The sequence below is a fragment of the Vulpes lagopus genome, chromosome 3 (genome assembly GCF_018345385.1).
Source record: "Vulpes lagopus strain Blue_001 chromosome 3, ASM1834538v1, whole genome shotgun sequence".
NCBI lineage: Eukaryota > Metazoa > Chordata > Mammalia > Carnivora > Canidae > Vulpes > Vulpes lagopus.
Window position 1 is genome coordinate 17,975,948 of NC_054826.1, and position 15,106 is coordinate 17,991,053.

A 15,106-nucleotide genomic window follows, 5' to 3' on the forward strand; every position below is an offset into this window, starting at 1 on the left:
TTCGGTGTCCCCTAAGGTTTGAACCCCTGCCTGGTCCCGAGATCCTCTCTCTGCTATGGGGTGGGTAGGAGTTTCTCTGGTTTTTCCTTCTTTCATTCTCCCTCTGGTGACTGGCACAAATGCACTAAGTGATATGGAATCAGTTGGAATTAAAAGAAAGATGATTGGCCTGTGGAGAAGATGAAGATTTAATTCTGGGGCTTCTGTGGATCATGCACAGGGATTACTGACAGCCCGAGTAGAATAATGTCAGTCTTAGCAGTTTGAATAAAAGGCATTTTGGGAGGCACTGCGCCTCGCCCCACGTCATGCTTGCCCCTGTACAGCAGAGCGTGCGGGGGAGGCCCTCCCGGGATTGTCGGGGACTCGGGAGACAGCGTGCGGCTGAAGGCTCGAGGCTGGGAGCTGGCCGGTGGGAGCCGCTCCCCCGTCTCGGCCCCCTCCCCCTTGGCCCTGAGGTCACACACAGAGCTCTTCACACCCCAGTTTCAGGCTGGCTGCCGCCGAGCCATTTTCTTGTGGTTTTCCTGTGGTTAACCTCACCAAGGCCTCAAGTACTTGATTGTGCCCAGAAAGGGAACTGAAACAGTAGCTCAGCCGTGGGTGGGAGGCCCAGCTTCCCCCTAAGCCGCCAGCTCAAACCTTGTCACCAGCCCCCCCCCACCGGCCCGACAGGGACAGGGGAGCTCTGCTCGGGCGCCCAGCTCCGGCTGCCTCGCAGCTGGCCACCCCCTGCTTCCCTCACCCCGGACACCCTCTGATGGCCCCCCTGCATCCCAGACGTTCTGCTTGTGTTAGCGGTTCTCCCTCCGGATTCTGAAGATGGGCCCCGCGTGTTTCTTGTAGCCTGGAGCCGGGGCTGTGTTCCCTGAGAAGGGCGCCAGCTCTGCCCCGCCGAGGCACACGGCTGCTGCTGGCGAGGCCCTGCCCCGGGTCCCCGGGCCTGGAGCTGCCGAGCTGCCACCCCACGTCCACTTCCTTCCTCCGGGCAGTGACTTCCCACACCCATTCACCCAGCACAGATGGAGGAAGTGCTGCGGGAGGCGGGCGTGGAAGGGGATGAGAGCGCGGGCCAGTGGTTTGAAAATGTCAGTGGACTGAGTCAGCCCGGGAGCTGGGCTCCGAGGTAGGTCCCTGGGACCGCCCTCAGAGGCTCTGAGGGACCAGGTCCTGCTGGGGGCCAGGATCCGACTGGAAACAAGCAGGAACCATGCCCTAAGAAACAGGGTCTGCAGTGGTCAAGGGCCTGGGCTTCAGAGTCAGACGTGTGCCATTCCGTGTGCCACGGCCAGGCGACCTCCCCAAGCTACCCCATCTCTCTGTCAAAGCCAGAAGCAAACAGGTGTGAGGATCACATGAGTTAATTCACATAAAGGACTTAGTGCAGGGTCTAGCTGTTAGTGGTAATGATTATTTAAATTCTTATCTTTGAGCAAATGTTTTCTGGGTTTCTTTGTGCGAGATTAAATAGAAGACAGGGAATCTAAGGGTTCAGCTAAAAGTGTACTTTTTGGTTGTTTTGTTTCATTACATTTTATGATTGTGTATGGGACACAAAGTGAACAGGTGAACAGGTTTGTGAAAACCACCTGATTGATAGTCTTTCCCACTATTTCCATGTGACCCTGATAACATTTTCATGCAACAGAGAAAAGGAAGAGATCTGACATTAGCAAAATGCTCTGTGCTACAGTTCAAAGGGGGTAAGACTAAGTTGGTGTGTCACCATGTGGAGGCAGCCACTGGTTTCCAGAAGGCCTTACATGGTGGCTTTTCCCAGAAGCCCACCTTGGTACTCAGCCCCATAGCTTCCCGTGCACAGCAAGTTGAGCAGGTAAATTTGGATCAGAGTAACCAAGTCATGCTAACCAGATTTACAAGGCATTGATAGAGCAGCCAGACATGCACTCATTTGTTCATTCATTCATTCATTCATTATGTTTCTACCTTTTTTTCTTTTTTTTTTAAGATTTCATTTATTTATCAGACACACACACACACACACACACACACACACACACACACACAGGGGCAGAGAGACATAGGCAGAGGGAGAAGCAGGCTCCATGCAGGGAGCCTGATGTGGGACTCGATCCCAGGACTCCAGGATCACACCCCAGGCTAAAGGCAGCGCTAAACTGCTGAGCCACCGGGGCTGCCCTCTACCTATTTTTAAAAAGATTTTATTTATTTATTCATGAGAGACACACACACAGAGAGAGGCAGAGACATGGGCAGAGGGAAAAGCAGGCTCCCTGCAGGGAATCTGATATGGGACTTGATCCCAGGACCCCAGGATCACAACCTGAGCCAAAGGCAGACACTCAACCACTGAGCCATCCACGTGCCCCATGTTTCCACCTTTTTTAAAACTGAGGTTATAACTTACATGAAGTGCATAAATATGAGGTGTACAGCTTGATAAATTTGAAAAATTTTTAAACGTGTAGATACCTGTGTAACCACCACCCAGAATAAGATAGAAAACATTTCCCACACCTAAGAGAACTCCCTCATGCCCTCTCCCAAAGCAAATAACCACTATTCTTGGTCTTTTATTATTGTAAAAAAAATCCAAAGAGATAGTCCAGGGTAACAGGGCGTCTGGGGAAACAGGAGGTTACTTGGAAGGTCCGAGAGAGTGGTGGGGGGTGTTGGAAAGTCAGGCCATGGAAATGGGAGTTCCCGCCCCAGCCTCCACCTCACAATGAGGGCTGGATTCCTGTCTGCTAGGTTCAGTGTTGACTCCCTTGAGCACATTCTGGCTCTTTGCATAAACAGGAGCGTTATCAGGTTGGAGAGCAGAAGAAAGCCTGTCTTTTATCCAAACACAGGTGAAAGGTTTCCATTCACCGAATTACAGTCACATTCCAGCCTAGTGTCCCTGAGATTATAACCAAGTCCCTTTGATTCTGAGATCTGGGTGTTCCTGACCTTTTTAGTTACAGATTTACAGCCTGTTGGTTCACTCTCACACATGACTACTCTTCCAAGAGAGGCTTGATGAATTTAACTCTTGGTGGCAACTTTCTGCTTACTGCAGGTTCCTCCAGGTGTATTGTCAGTGTGGACTCTAAGCCACTTCAAGGACTGCATATATGTAGGGTGGTGGGGTTATTTGTTTGGATCTTATGTGCTGTGCTCTTTTATGTAATATTCCCTACAGTCCTTTAGGGAAGGAATCATTACCCCATTTCACAGATGAGGAAACAGTCTCAGAGAAATGGGGCAAATGGCCAAGGTCAAAGAGCTAGAAATTGGCAAGACTGGGAATCCAGGCAGGCCAGTCCAATCCAAGTGCCCATGCTTGGCGACCCTGAGTCGCCTTTCATAAAAGCCACACCTGGTAAGTCAGCTCAGTTTCTGCCAACCAGCTCTCAGCCTTACTTCATACTCATTCATTTCTTCAAGAGGTCATTTGGCCACTAAATAATGAGATCTGAAAGTCCCACCTCCAGTCTGCTGCATACAAGGAGACTCCGAATGTGGAAAATTCATTAGGAAGCAGTAAACTTTTCAGGATCAGCGTGACAGCTGATCTCCCAGCTTGTCAGGTCACCCAAGTTGTGTGCTTGGCTCAGTGTCGATGGTCTGGGTGACTCCTTGGAGCCTCCATGATTACAGGAGGGACCCATAGGGCATTCCCTGGGGAAAGCCAAGGGCTTTCTATTTTTGCTCTTTTTCTCAGAGCGAGTGCATGGAAGAGCTCAGTAACTAAGCCAGGTTTCCTTTCAATGTTCCTGTTTCTTGGCCAGTGAAGTAATGGACAGACATGTCCTCTTACAAGATGAGGAGAGAGGTGCCCTGGTGGAACACATTTTCTTTGAAAAGCATGATCACATAGGCTTTATTACATTATCAAGGGGAGGGCTAGGCAGTTGGCCCAGTGCCCAGCCCGGAGTAGTCACTCACGAAATATTTGTTGAATTGAATTAAATTATAATTATTAAATGAGCACTGGACTAAGAGGAATAGTTCTCTCTGGTAAACAACATGTGCACATCTTCTGGTACCCTTAGGGTAGGCCAGGGCATCTGGAAACTGAAATAGGAAATACGAAGCTACCGAGTGGACCTGATATCAGAGTCAAGCGAGGAGGGAGGAACAGATAAGGCACCAAGTTACGTCCTACACATTCGCTTCGGGGTTTTAGGCAGATTGTCCTGATCTCTCTGGGGCTCAGCCCACTCTGCCTTGTTCTGTTTTGTTCTGTTTTTCAGAAAGTGAAAACACATGTATTAGTTTCTGAGAGCTGCCATAACAAATTACCACAAGTTGGATGACTTAAAACAATAGAATTGTCTTCCCTCACGGTTCTGGAGGAGAGAAGTCCAGCACACAGGTGTTGGCAGGATTGGTTCCTTTGGGGGCCTCTCAGGGAGAATGTTCTTTTTTTCTTTTTTTTTTTGTTTTGTTTTGTTTAAGATTTTATTTATTCATGAGAGACACAGAGAAAGGGGCAGAGACACAGGCAGAGGGAGAAGCAGGCTCTCTGCGGGGAGCCTGGTGTGGGACTGGATCCCAGGACCCCGGGATCACAACCTGAGCCAATGGCAGATGCTCAACCACTGAGCCACCCAGGCGCCCGTGAGGGAGAATGTTCTATCCCTTTCTCCCAGGTAGAGTGGTTGCTGGCAATTCTTGGTGTGTCTTGGCTTCTAGATGCATCATTCCAATCTCTGCCTGCATCTTCCTGAGGCATTCTTCCTTACACGTCTCTGTGTCCAAAAATGTTCTCTTGTTCTAAGGAATATTGGATTTAGGGCTGCCCTAACCCAGGATGACTTTGTCTTAACTAATTACATCTGCAAAGATCCTCTTTCCAAATAAGGTCCTGTTCTGAGGTTCTGACCATTAATTTGGGGGGGGGGCAGTATCTGAGGTTCTGAGTGAGCATTAAGTGGGGGGGGGGCAGTATTTAAGCTAGTACAACATGATACAAGTGATGAAGCCCTTCCTGTCCTGATACTACAGTGTTGATGCTTCTGTATGTGGGGCCAACACAAACAAACGAACCCTTGAGGACGTTGTGCTAAATGAAGTAAGCCGTTCACAAAGGGACAAACACTGTATGAGTCTACCTAGATGGGGTATCTAGAATAGTCAAGGCCACAGAGAGAGAAGATAGAACAGTGGCTGCCAAGGTTGGGGAAAGGGTGAGTGCGGAGCTTTAGTTTCAGGGGTGCAGAGTTCCAGGTTTGCAAGATAAAACCAGTTGTGAACATTGCTTGCACAACAATGTGAACGTACTCAACACTAACCAAACTTATCCTTGAAAAGGGTTGAAAAGGTAAATGTTTACTACGTTTAGAATTAAAAGAAAACATTTTTTTTTTTTTTTGGATCATCCATGGCCTAGCCTGGAAACTCTAATGCTTATTATAACATTGTTTTGTTTTGTATTAAGGAAACTCTAGTCTGAGTTCCAAGGAATTTTTGCAGTGAGAATCGTTTGTGGTTGCCCGGCTGTCTGTACTTCAGCACCTTATTCTGTCTGTCTGTTTCTTCTCTCCTGCCATTAGCTATAACCTGGGCAGCGGCATGGCATCCATCATGGTTAATGGCTCCTTCAATGATGGTCGGTGGCACCGAGTCAAGGCTGTTAGGTGAGTCCCCACCACAGGGGGAGACAGAGCCAGAGCTCAGCAAGGGGTGGATGTGCCTTCCAAGTCCCTGTGGCCCCCATGTCCGGTTCCCCAACCTCGCCTGGCATCCTACTACTTCCGACCCCAGTCATTCAGGGCATTCTGTTCCTAACTTACCCCTTGCCTTTCCCTAACACTGACAGGCCAGACAGGCTGGACTCCCAAGTCTTCACTCATTAGAGGACTTTCAGAAAAATAACTTCTTGATAACCGAACTGGATCTAGATCTAGTGAGATCTAGATATCTCTAGTGGGATAAGACTTCAGGGCTTCTGGACTTTGAGGAATGTTTTCTTTTTTTTTTTTTTTTTTTAATTTTTTTTTTTTTTTTATTTATGATAGTCACAGAGAGAGAGAGAGAGAGAGAGAGAGAGAGGCAGAGGCAGAGACACAGGCAGAGGGAGAAGCAGGCTCCATGCACCGGGAGCCCGATGTGGGATTCGATCCCGGGTCTCCAGGATCGCGCCCTGGGCCAAAGGCAGGCGCCAAACCGCTGCGCCACCCAGGGATCCCTGAGGAATGTTTTAAATCTCATTGTGGAAGCAATTGCCCACTTTTTTCTTTTTTTTGACATTATATTACCTGAGCTTTAGAAGCTGTGTGTGCCCTGCCTCAGTTACATATCTCCCCGCTCACAGAGGTCACTACCTTGACTTCTGATTAACTTTGGGTGAATCATTCCTTTATTTTTTTTTTAAGATTTTATTTTATTCATTCATGAGACACACACACACACACACACACACACACACACACACAGAGAGAGAGAGAGAGAGAGAGAGAGAGAGAGGCAGAGACACAGGCAGAGTGAGAAGCAGGCTCCATGCAGGGAGCCTGATACAGGGTTCAATCCTGGGACCCCAGAGTCACGCCCTGGGCCAAAGTCAGACGCTCAACCACTGAGCCAACCAGGTGTCCCTCATTCCTTTAAAATTAGTTTTACTACCTGTGTCCATAGTCTTAACAGTATATTCTGAGAAACCAAATAGCAGGCCCAAGCTTAGCTCTATAAAAAAAAGGTTAGTCTTGCCACATTAGATGAAGGTTCCAGAAGATGAGCTGAATAGAGTCTGTGTTTCTTCCCTGAACATTTACCATAGCCCTTCCCGGGAATGTCAGTAGGTGAGGTCATGAGTGTGGCTGAGGAAACATGGGGCTACCATGGTCACTGTCCTCCTCAGCTCACACATAGGCTGTGGAGGGAGTAGCCTGGCTGGACTCCACTCTCCTGCCCATTACTTATTACATTAGAAGCTGATACAATGTTTTCTTAAGCCTAAGATGCCGTTAATTATATGACATATCCTCATTTCAGACATAGAAAAAAATGAAAAATTCTTAGATGAATTAAAGTGGGAAAAAATGGAATTTTTTAGAGTAATGGTTGGGAGGGGGGGTAGCATGGGAAAGGCAGGTCAGGCGAGGCAAGCTGGGGGGCCGGAACTGCCCATCCCAGCATTCAGGCATGAGATTCTGAAAAAGCGTATCCAAAGTGAGGAGGCAGTGTATGGTCTCGAGGGTGAGGACAGAACAGAATTACCTGTGAAGTTAGTTATTAGAAGAGTTGTTACCAAGACATGAGACCTGGCCAACCAGATTTATATTATCATATCCCCCAAGAAAGGGTAGAGCCATAAACCTTTGGAAGGTGAAGGAGGAGCTAAAAGTGGGAAGATTGGTTTTAAAAAACTTACTTGAATTTACTTGAGGAGTTAGAACTCAAGCCCCTCTTCTACCTCATATAGCGGGCACATTGCCCTTTCACTACCCAGGGGAAAATAATGAAAGGCAGTTTTCTGGAGAAAGTAAAATAAGGGTCTGAACTGGTGGCGCTGTATAGTGTATCAACTATACAAACTAAGGCTGGGGACTGTGAACAAGCTCATATTTTGAATGTTACAAACCCCTTGATTCTTCCCCTGGTGAGATTCCAGGATGCTGGGACCCAGGCCTATACCCCACAGTAAGGAAAGTAGAAAATTCAGGTGTCCCCCAAGAAAATGATGGAGCCAAATCCCAGCACTATGAAGCCCCAGTCAACGGAACCCATCCTGCACACAGAGCTCCCAATCTGCCATTTAGTGCTTTTTCTCTTTTTTTTTTTTTTAAGATTTTATTTATTTATTTTAGAGAGAGTATGATCAGGTGGAGGAGGGGCAGAGGGAGAGAGAGAGAGAGAGTCTCAAGCAGACTCCTTGCTGAGGGAGGAGTCTCTTGCTCAGTCTCATGACCCTGATAAGATCATGGTCTGAGCCAAAATCAAGAGTCAGACGCTTAACCAGCTGAACCACCCAGGCGCCCGATGCTTTTTCCCTTCACTTAACCATGAAGTGGCAGTCAGGAATCCCTAGGCATTTGAAAAGAGTCTCCAGTATAAAAGATGGATGTCAGAACAAATCAATGTAACAAAGCAATTCGAAGGAAACAGACTTGAATGAAAAAATGAACATATTACTATTGTCAGAGAGATAAGAGAGGCTAGAAACCCAAGAAACAAGAACAGTTTGCTATAAAAAAAAAAGACTATGAGCAGATCAGTAATGAGCTGCTAAAAATAAATAAGTAAATAAATAAATAAAAAGTGCAGCCTGAGTTGGTTCAGCCCTCCAAGAGCTATACAAACAGGTGGTTTTTTTGAAGAAGATCCCTGGTACTGGATAGTTTTGGAGACCAGCTTAGAAAATGGCAAGGCCCTTGCTGCAGATGAACACCCCCACTCCATTGTCCTCACCGTCACTTTTGGGCGACTCTGTGGGTCCTTTAGAGACTTCTCAGCCATTCTTTGTCCTCCCGTAGAGTAATCCTCTACCTACAAAACCTGCTTCATTGGCTTCCCATTTTATTTTGCACACCATTCGGACTCACCGTGTGTCACATTACCACCATTCCTTCCCTTATAGTTCTTCTCTGGTTCCCTTTGGGAGAAATGCGCTTCACCATCTGCTTCTGGCCACTCTGCTGCCACCTCCAGAATTCTCTCTGCCTGGCCTGTACCAACCCCCTGTTATTTTCTCTCTTTGGCATTTCCACTTCCTGTTCGTGTTACCCTCCTCCTTCCCCTGACCTACCCAGCCTTTGAAGCTCATCTCAGAATCTCCTTTGCAGCTTTCCCCGACCCCCTCACCTTCTCCTGTGTTCCACGGCATGCTGGCATTCCTCTGTTGCAGAGTGGTGACACGCTGTTGTTATTTACAATTTGATTTTTTTTTTTGTTCACCTCGGGAAACCGTAAACTCCTGAGGGATAAGAACTTTTTTTCTTCTTTCATTTCTTGTACTTCCATCATTTAAGATAGTGCCTGGCACAGAGGTAGGTACAGTTGAATACAGTTTTATTAAAATGAGTGAATAATTGAGTGAAGCTCCCAAAAATGATGGTTTCTACAGGGATGGCCAATCCGGAAAGATAACTGTGGATGACTATGGGGCCAGAACAGGCAAATCACCTGGCATGATGAGGCAGCTCAACATCAATGGAGCTCTCTATGTGGGTAAGTGACCTCTGACCGAATCTAAATTACACCAGTGCCTTCTCATTAATCCTCCATTTGTCTTGGTGGGGTTCCCCACCAAAGCGGTGCACTTCACTGGATCAAATACTTGGAAGTTGGGAAGCTTGCCAGATAATTCTATTCTTCCATTTTCTGAACTTGTGACTCAGGGCTGAGGGGGCAGGAAGCACTTAGATGCTTTTGTGCTTTGGACTGACCCACCAGGAAAACCATGCTTTTCTTGTTTATAGAACAAGAACCTGCTTAATATAGCTCCAAAAGTGTTCTCTGAGGAAGGAGAGGATCTTTCTTGTCCCCTCTCAAAATTAGGATGAGTAGTATTTCTGTAAATAGTGTAGAACCTGCTACTGCAGATGCATAAATGTGAAAATACATCTCTATCCAAATGATATTTCCTACAAGTGAACCTGACTGAAAGCTCTCACTCTCAGTGTATTTCTTTCAGTTTAAGATGACATCATGCTTTAACTGCATGCTACTTCTTGTTGACATTATATAAGGTTTCAAAATTTACCAGATGCTATTTGGTTTTAAGTGGTCAATAGGGTCATAAATCACATGTGAGGGGGTATTTGTAGCCTCTGGTTGTGGGTCAGATTGATACAAGTCAACCTGCTCCTTCCAGGGTAATTATGAGACACATGCCATGTACTGAGAGCAGTTGGAGAGCTTCACAGCCCTCACTCCTCCTGTCAGCCAAGGGGCACCTTGGTCAGAAGACACTCAAGTGTCCTAAAGAGACCTGCTTCCCTTTGGCTCACCCCATCTCCTTCTTGCTTCCTGGCAGGTGGAATGAAGGAAATCGCTCTGCACACTAACAGGCAATACATGCGAGGCCTTGTGGGCTGTATTTCTCATTTCACCCTGTCCACCGATTACCACATCTCCCTCGTGGAAGACGCCGTGGATGGGAAAAACATCAATACTTGTGGAGCCAAGTAACACCAGCTGGCCTTGCCCAAGGGACATAGCCTTCTATGCCGAGAATCCCAGGGGCCCCGAGACCCTGCCTGACGCCATACACAGAGGCACGGGGACCAGGTGTGTTTCTTCTCATCAAGGAGAAAGTACCTCCTGATGAGAAACTAGAACCAAGACAGGAGTCCCTGTGTGGCCTTTCCTGCTGACTCTCTGTGGGCCAAACCCAACGGAATACTCTGTGTAGGAAGCATCAAACTTTGTCCATTGAATGTGTAGGGGCTGCCAGAGATCACACATCGATGCAAATTCCAGAGCCTATCTGCTGTAGCTCAATGACTGTGTTGTGATTCATAGTGCATAAAAAAAAAAAAGAAAGGAAAAAAAAATAGAGACCCAAAGGGCGGTATTAAAATACTTCCCTCCTTCCCTGACTCATGACACTCTTACTGACAGCAGAATAACTATTTGACCTTGAACCTTGAATTTCTCACCTTGGCCCATGAATTATTAATCCCTTCCACTCCTCAGTGGCTGGTTCAATGTGCTCTGACTGTTCGAGGAAAATAAGGTTGGGGGACAGCCGTGGAGTCACAGTAATAATGCCACCCCCCCCATGTTGATCTTTAATGAAAAATCCCTACTTTTTATAATGCAAATCTAAGAAAGTGGGCACCATGATTTTGTAGCTGTCTTTTTGTATGTGTATATTTTTATAGCTGCAGATTGTCCACACCGTATACTTTTGCAAGTTTGTGCGGACAACTCTGAATTCTTTGCACATTTCCTAAAAATTTTCCCCCCAAAGAGACTTGTTCGGGCCCTTTGCGGCATCCGTTGGAGTGGGATGGTTATCTTGGGGTGCACACCTTGGGGAAGCTGACTATTCTCTTACGGAAAATGTGGATGGCTCACGGAGATGAACATGAAGCTTCCAAAATAAGCAGATTAACGGGCACGTGTTACTGAGGAGGGTCACTGTCATTTTTAAGAGAGGGGGAACGTCTGTAGTGAACTTGAATAAAGGAGATGAAGAAGGCTAGAGCTCATTCATTCAGTCTTTTATTCACGGTGGGGGGGGGGGGTAGGTGTGTACTGGTCCTCGCAGAAGCCGCGTCCACAAATGGGCACCGATACACTTGGTCATGAACGGTGGACATGATCCCTGCGAGGACAGTGTCACACTTGGTGATTCCAAGGCTGTTCCGGGGCAGAGGGTGCCCTCAGCATCTGAGCTGCTGGGCAGGAACCAGAGGAGCGAGGCTGCCTCCTCGGAGCCTGGGCTGCGATCCCGCAGACAGCTGGCTCGGTGGCCGAGCCCCAGGACGGGACTTGCTGAGGGGGAGGTGAGATGGGTGCTGTCCCCAAAGAGGAGGGAAATACGATCTGACTCCATCAGAGCCTATAATTAGTCCGTCATGACTTGCCTCTCGTGTGTGCAGCTTGTGTTCAGTGAGGACTTTGAGCTTTGGGCGAAGCACAGAGGCGGGCGACCTGAGATCTCTGGAAGATGAGTAAGTGGACTAGAGACGGTCACTGGTGCTTCCGCCTGTGCTCCTGCCTCTGGGACCCCCGGTGGGCAGGATCCCCCCTCCCGGAGGACCACATGGTAGCAAGCGGGGTGTTCTGTGTTTGCTTCTTTTGCTGTTCTCCGGTTTAGTCAGTTGCCAGACCTTCCCGCTGGCGTTCAGCTTCGAAAATAGAGTCACCGTATTGCTGCGTGTGTTCCTCTTGCCTTCAGTCTGTTCCCTGCACGGTTCCCGGAATTCCTCGTGGACTTGCACTTCTTTGCACAGTTCTCTTGTGCCAGTTCCCTGGCCCAGCATTTTACGTTTCTTAATCCAACAGATCTGTATTCTCTGTCCCCTTCAGGGAAATCGAGAAGGTTCTGCCCCACGACGTCTCAGGAAACGGGTTTTACCGCCTCCCAGGCCGCCTTTCCCTTGGCGACTGCTAGGAGCCACGCTCCCCAAGATAGAGTGGAGGCACGCTCCTAGCCCAGGTGGAATCCCTCGCCTCTAGCCCACCCCCCCAAATATAGAAATAAAAAACCACCCCAAAAAAATAAAACATTGCAATGTTAGCAAAATATGCAGCTGTGCTAAAGCCAGAGGAGTTGTGCTGTAGATGAGCCGGTGGTCCCTGCAGGTGTCATCCAGAGAAAACTGCGGTGACCCGGGGATTGGGACCTGGGGGTGTGTGTGGGAGCAGAGGAGAGAATCGTGGGCTGCACCTCCCGCCCCCGCTGGGTGGGACCAGAAGGGGTTAGGAAGGGGGATGCCACGGTGGCCTGGGGGCAGCAGAGTAGGGTGACCCCCGAGCAGCGGAGCCCTTGGGGGCTCGGGGTCAGAGAAGACGGTAGGAGACGGTGTATCCCATGCCAGGAGCCGGGCTCTTCACCCTCTCGTGGGACAAAACCCCGGGGACACGGGATGGGGTGGTCGAGGGGATCGGACATCGTTGCTCTGAAGCTGAGGGGTTAGGGCCTGGGCTCGGTGGCGGGGGCGCTGAGGTGAGCGCAGGCTGACGCTGGGACCCCTAGGTCCCCCTCCAGGTCTGTCACCTGGCGCCACAAACCCTGCCCGCCAGCCGGCGTCCGGGGCCAACCGCACGGAGGGTTCATCGCTCACGGGCCCTGAGCCTACAGCTCGCAGCTCCGCTGGGCTCGGCCGGGCTCGACCCGACGGCTCTGGCCTCAGCTGGGCCCATCCACGTGTGCGGCCTCAGCGGGCACAGTGAGGGGACTTGAGTCCGGCCAGGGGACCGGCTGGCGCCTTCTCTCCAGAGGAGCACAGCCTCGAGTGAGGGCAAGGGCTCCGACAGCCGAGGCTGGGAAGTGCCGCGCGTCCCCGCCGCCTCCGGGAGCAAGTGCACAGACGGAAGAGACAGGAGCCTGCACCTCTGCAGGGAGCCACGAGGCCGAGGTCACTCCAGGAAGGGCCTGGGGCCGCGGGGCCGAGCAAGCCGGGCCGGGCCGCACGGGTCACAGGCTGTCAAGAGAAGTGGTGGGGTCGGGGCGAGGGGCCCCCACTCCGGCTGCGGCCCCGGTGGTGCAGAGACCCATCCACCTGCCTCCTGGCACCTGGCAGCCGCGCTGTGATTCCGAGGACGGGGCCTCGCAGCCCCTGCGTGGTGGCTCCGCGGGGAACATGGAGGAAGCCGCCGGGCCTTGGGCTCAGAGGAGGGCTGAGCGCGGGGGCTGGGCACGAGCCTGTCCCGGGGCCCGAGGACCTTCTGTCCCACTGTCAGGGTCTGAGACGATCCTCCTGACTCCAAGTGTCCCCAGCAAGGATGGCGGGGTGGGGGGGGGCAGGCGAGGGCGGGGGTGTTCTTGCCTCTGCTACTCGACCTGATGTCCCCACACCCGCATGTTTCCCCTGAGCCCGGCTGCGCGGTTTGTTTCCGGAAGGCCCGCGGGGCTTGGTGGCCCCCACGCTGTCCCCGAAGTCCTCTGGAGGGCCGCCCTGCTCCCCTACCCTCTTGTTTGCTTTTCCCTTCCGGCCCCAGTGCTGTTCCAGCCTCCGGCCTGTGCCAACCCAGACAGGCCCCGGGGTGCCCTCCCCCCCCCACCCCCCCACCCCCCCCCCACCCCCCCCCACCCCCCCACCCCCCCCCCCCCCCCCCCCGCCGCCTCGGCTGCACCACCCACCTCAGCCTCTCTCCGCCTCGCGAGCCGGCCTCCTCCCTGAGTGGGAGGAAGGATCTCGGAAATGTGCCCGGAGCTGGCAGGCCCAGTGCTTTCCACTTGGAGGAAATGCTGCATTTTTCACCTTTAACCCAGAAAAATATGGTTCTCAGAAAGCTTGTTTTGAGCACTGAGAGTTCCCAAAGGAAGAGGACTAGGGAGCGGGGGCGGCCCCCGGCCCCCTCGGCCCCCGCCACCCCCTGCCCCGGCAGGCTGCGCTCCTGGGAGGGAAGCACCAGGGCCAGGGCGGCCGGCGAGGCCCAGCTGCCGGGGGCAATAGAGGCAGAGGACTCCAGCTCCACGCACAGAGACCATTCGTCATTGAGGCCAGAGGCCTGGACAAAGCATCAGCCGCTCCCCGTTCCCTTTACTGCCTCCTCCAGCTCGGCCGGTCCGGCCACACACGGTAGCTGCCCTGCGGGGCGGGGGGTCACGGGGGCGCCCAGACCCTCCGCTGAGAAGGGGGTGTGACGAGCGGACCAAAGGCACGAAAGGCTCAGAATCAGAATCCCCAACAAGGGCTTGGCAGGGCCGTCACCCCCTCCCAGGTGGCTTTTCCCTGACGGAGGATGTGGGTCACTCAGCGGCCCCCTTTCCAGGTGTTGGAAGCCTGGGTGCGCGGCGGCTGTGGGTGCCAGGCCAGCCCGGAGCCGGCGGTGGCCGTTCCAGCGCACAGGGGGCCTGGCTCCTGGGATCGCCCCGGGAGTAGCCCCACTCCAGCCTCACGTTCGCGGGTCGTCCTAGTACCAGCCCCCCCTGAGGACGGCCAGGCCAGGTGTGCGGCCGCTTGGCCGGGACGCCCCGCGGTCCCAGCACGAGGACGCAGCCCTGATGGAGCTTGCCAGCTTGTCCCCCGGCCTGCCGCCAGCCACGACCGGCGCGAGGGCCCCAGGATCGCGGGGTGGCCTGCTGGGGCTCTCTCAGGTCGCTGGGGGGCCGCCGGGCCTGGGGGCGGGGGTGTGGGCCGAGGCCAGGCCCGGCGTCCGCTCGCCAGCTCCTCGTCGCAGCTCCACGTCTGCCTTCCTCCAAAGTTCTCTTCTCCTGAGGACTCTGGGGGGGATAACGCTGGAAGGGGGGACGGGAGCCATTCGGTCGGAGTGGGGTTCGGGGAGCCGCAGCGCCGCGAGGTCTGGGTGTGAAGTGTTTTCCCTTCTCTCCCCCCCCCCCCCACAAGCCACCTCCAGCACTCGGGGGCGTCACCAACTGCTCCCAAGCAGCGGAGTGCCCTGGCCCTGGCAGCCGCCCCTCCCCTTGCGGCCCTGCGGAGCCCGAGCCGTCGCGGGTCCCAGGGAGCGCTGGTCTTTTCCTGGAAGGACGCAGGAGGACACTGGTCTCGGTGTTTGGGAT

At 52.1% G+C, this 15,106-nt stretch overlaps 1 protein-coding gene across 1 annotated transcript in view; it reads left to right on the top strand.

Moving 5' to 3' along the window:
• Nucleotides 1-11,116, top strand: part of EGFLAM (EGF like, fibronectin type III and laminin G domains) — a 183,458-nt gene extending 172,342 nt beyond the window's left edge. Inside the window, exons 21-23 of the mRNA XM_041750439.1 lie at nucleotides 5,523-5,606; nucleotides 9,032-9,135; nucleotides 9,944-11,116. Of these exons, the coding sequence (XP_041606373.1) occupies nucleotides 5,523-5,606; nucleotides 9,032-9,135; nucleotides 9,944-10,098 (343 nt within the window). The 3' untranslated portion in view covers nucleotides 10,099-11,116. The remainder of the gene's footprint in view (nucleotides 1-5,522; nucleotides 5,607-9,031; nucleotides 9,136-9,943) is intronic.
• Nucleotides 11,117-15,106: the final 3,990 nt, after the last annotated feature.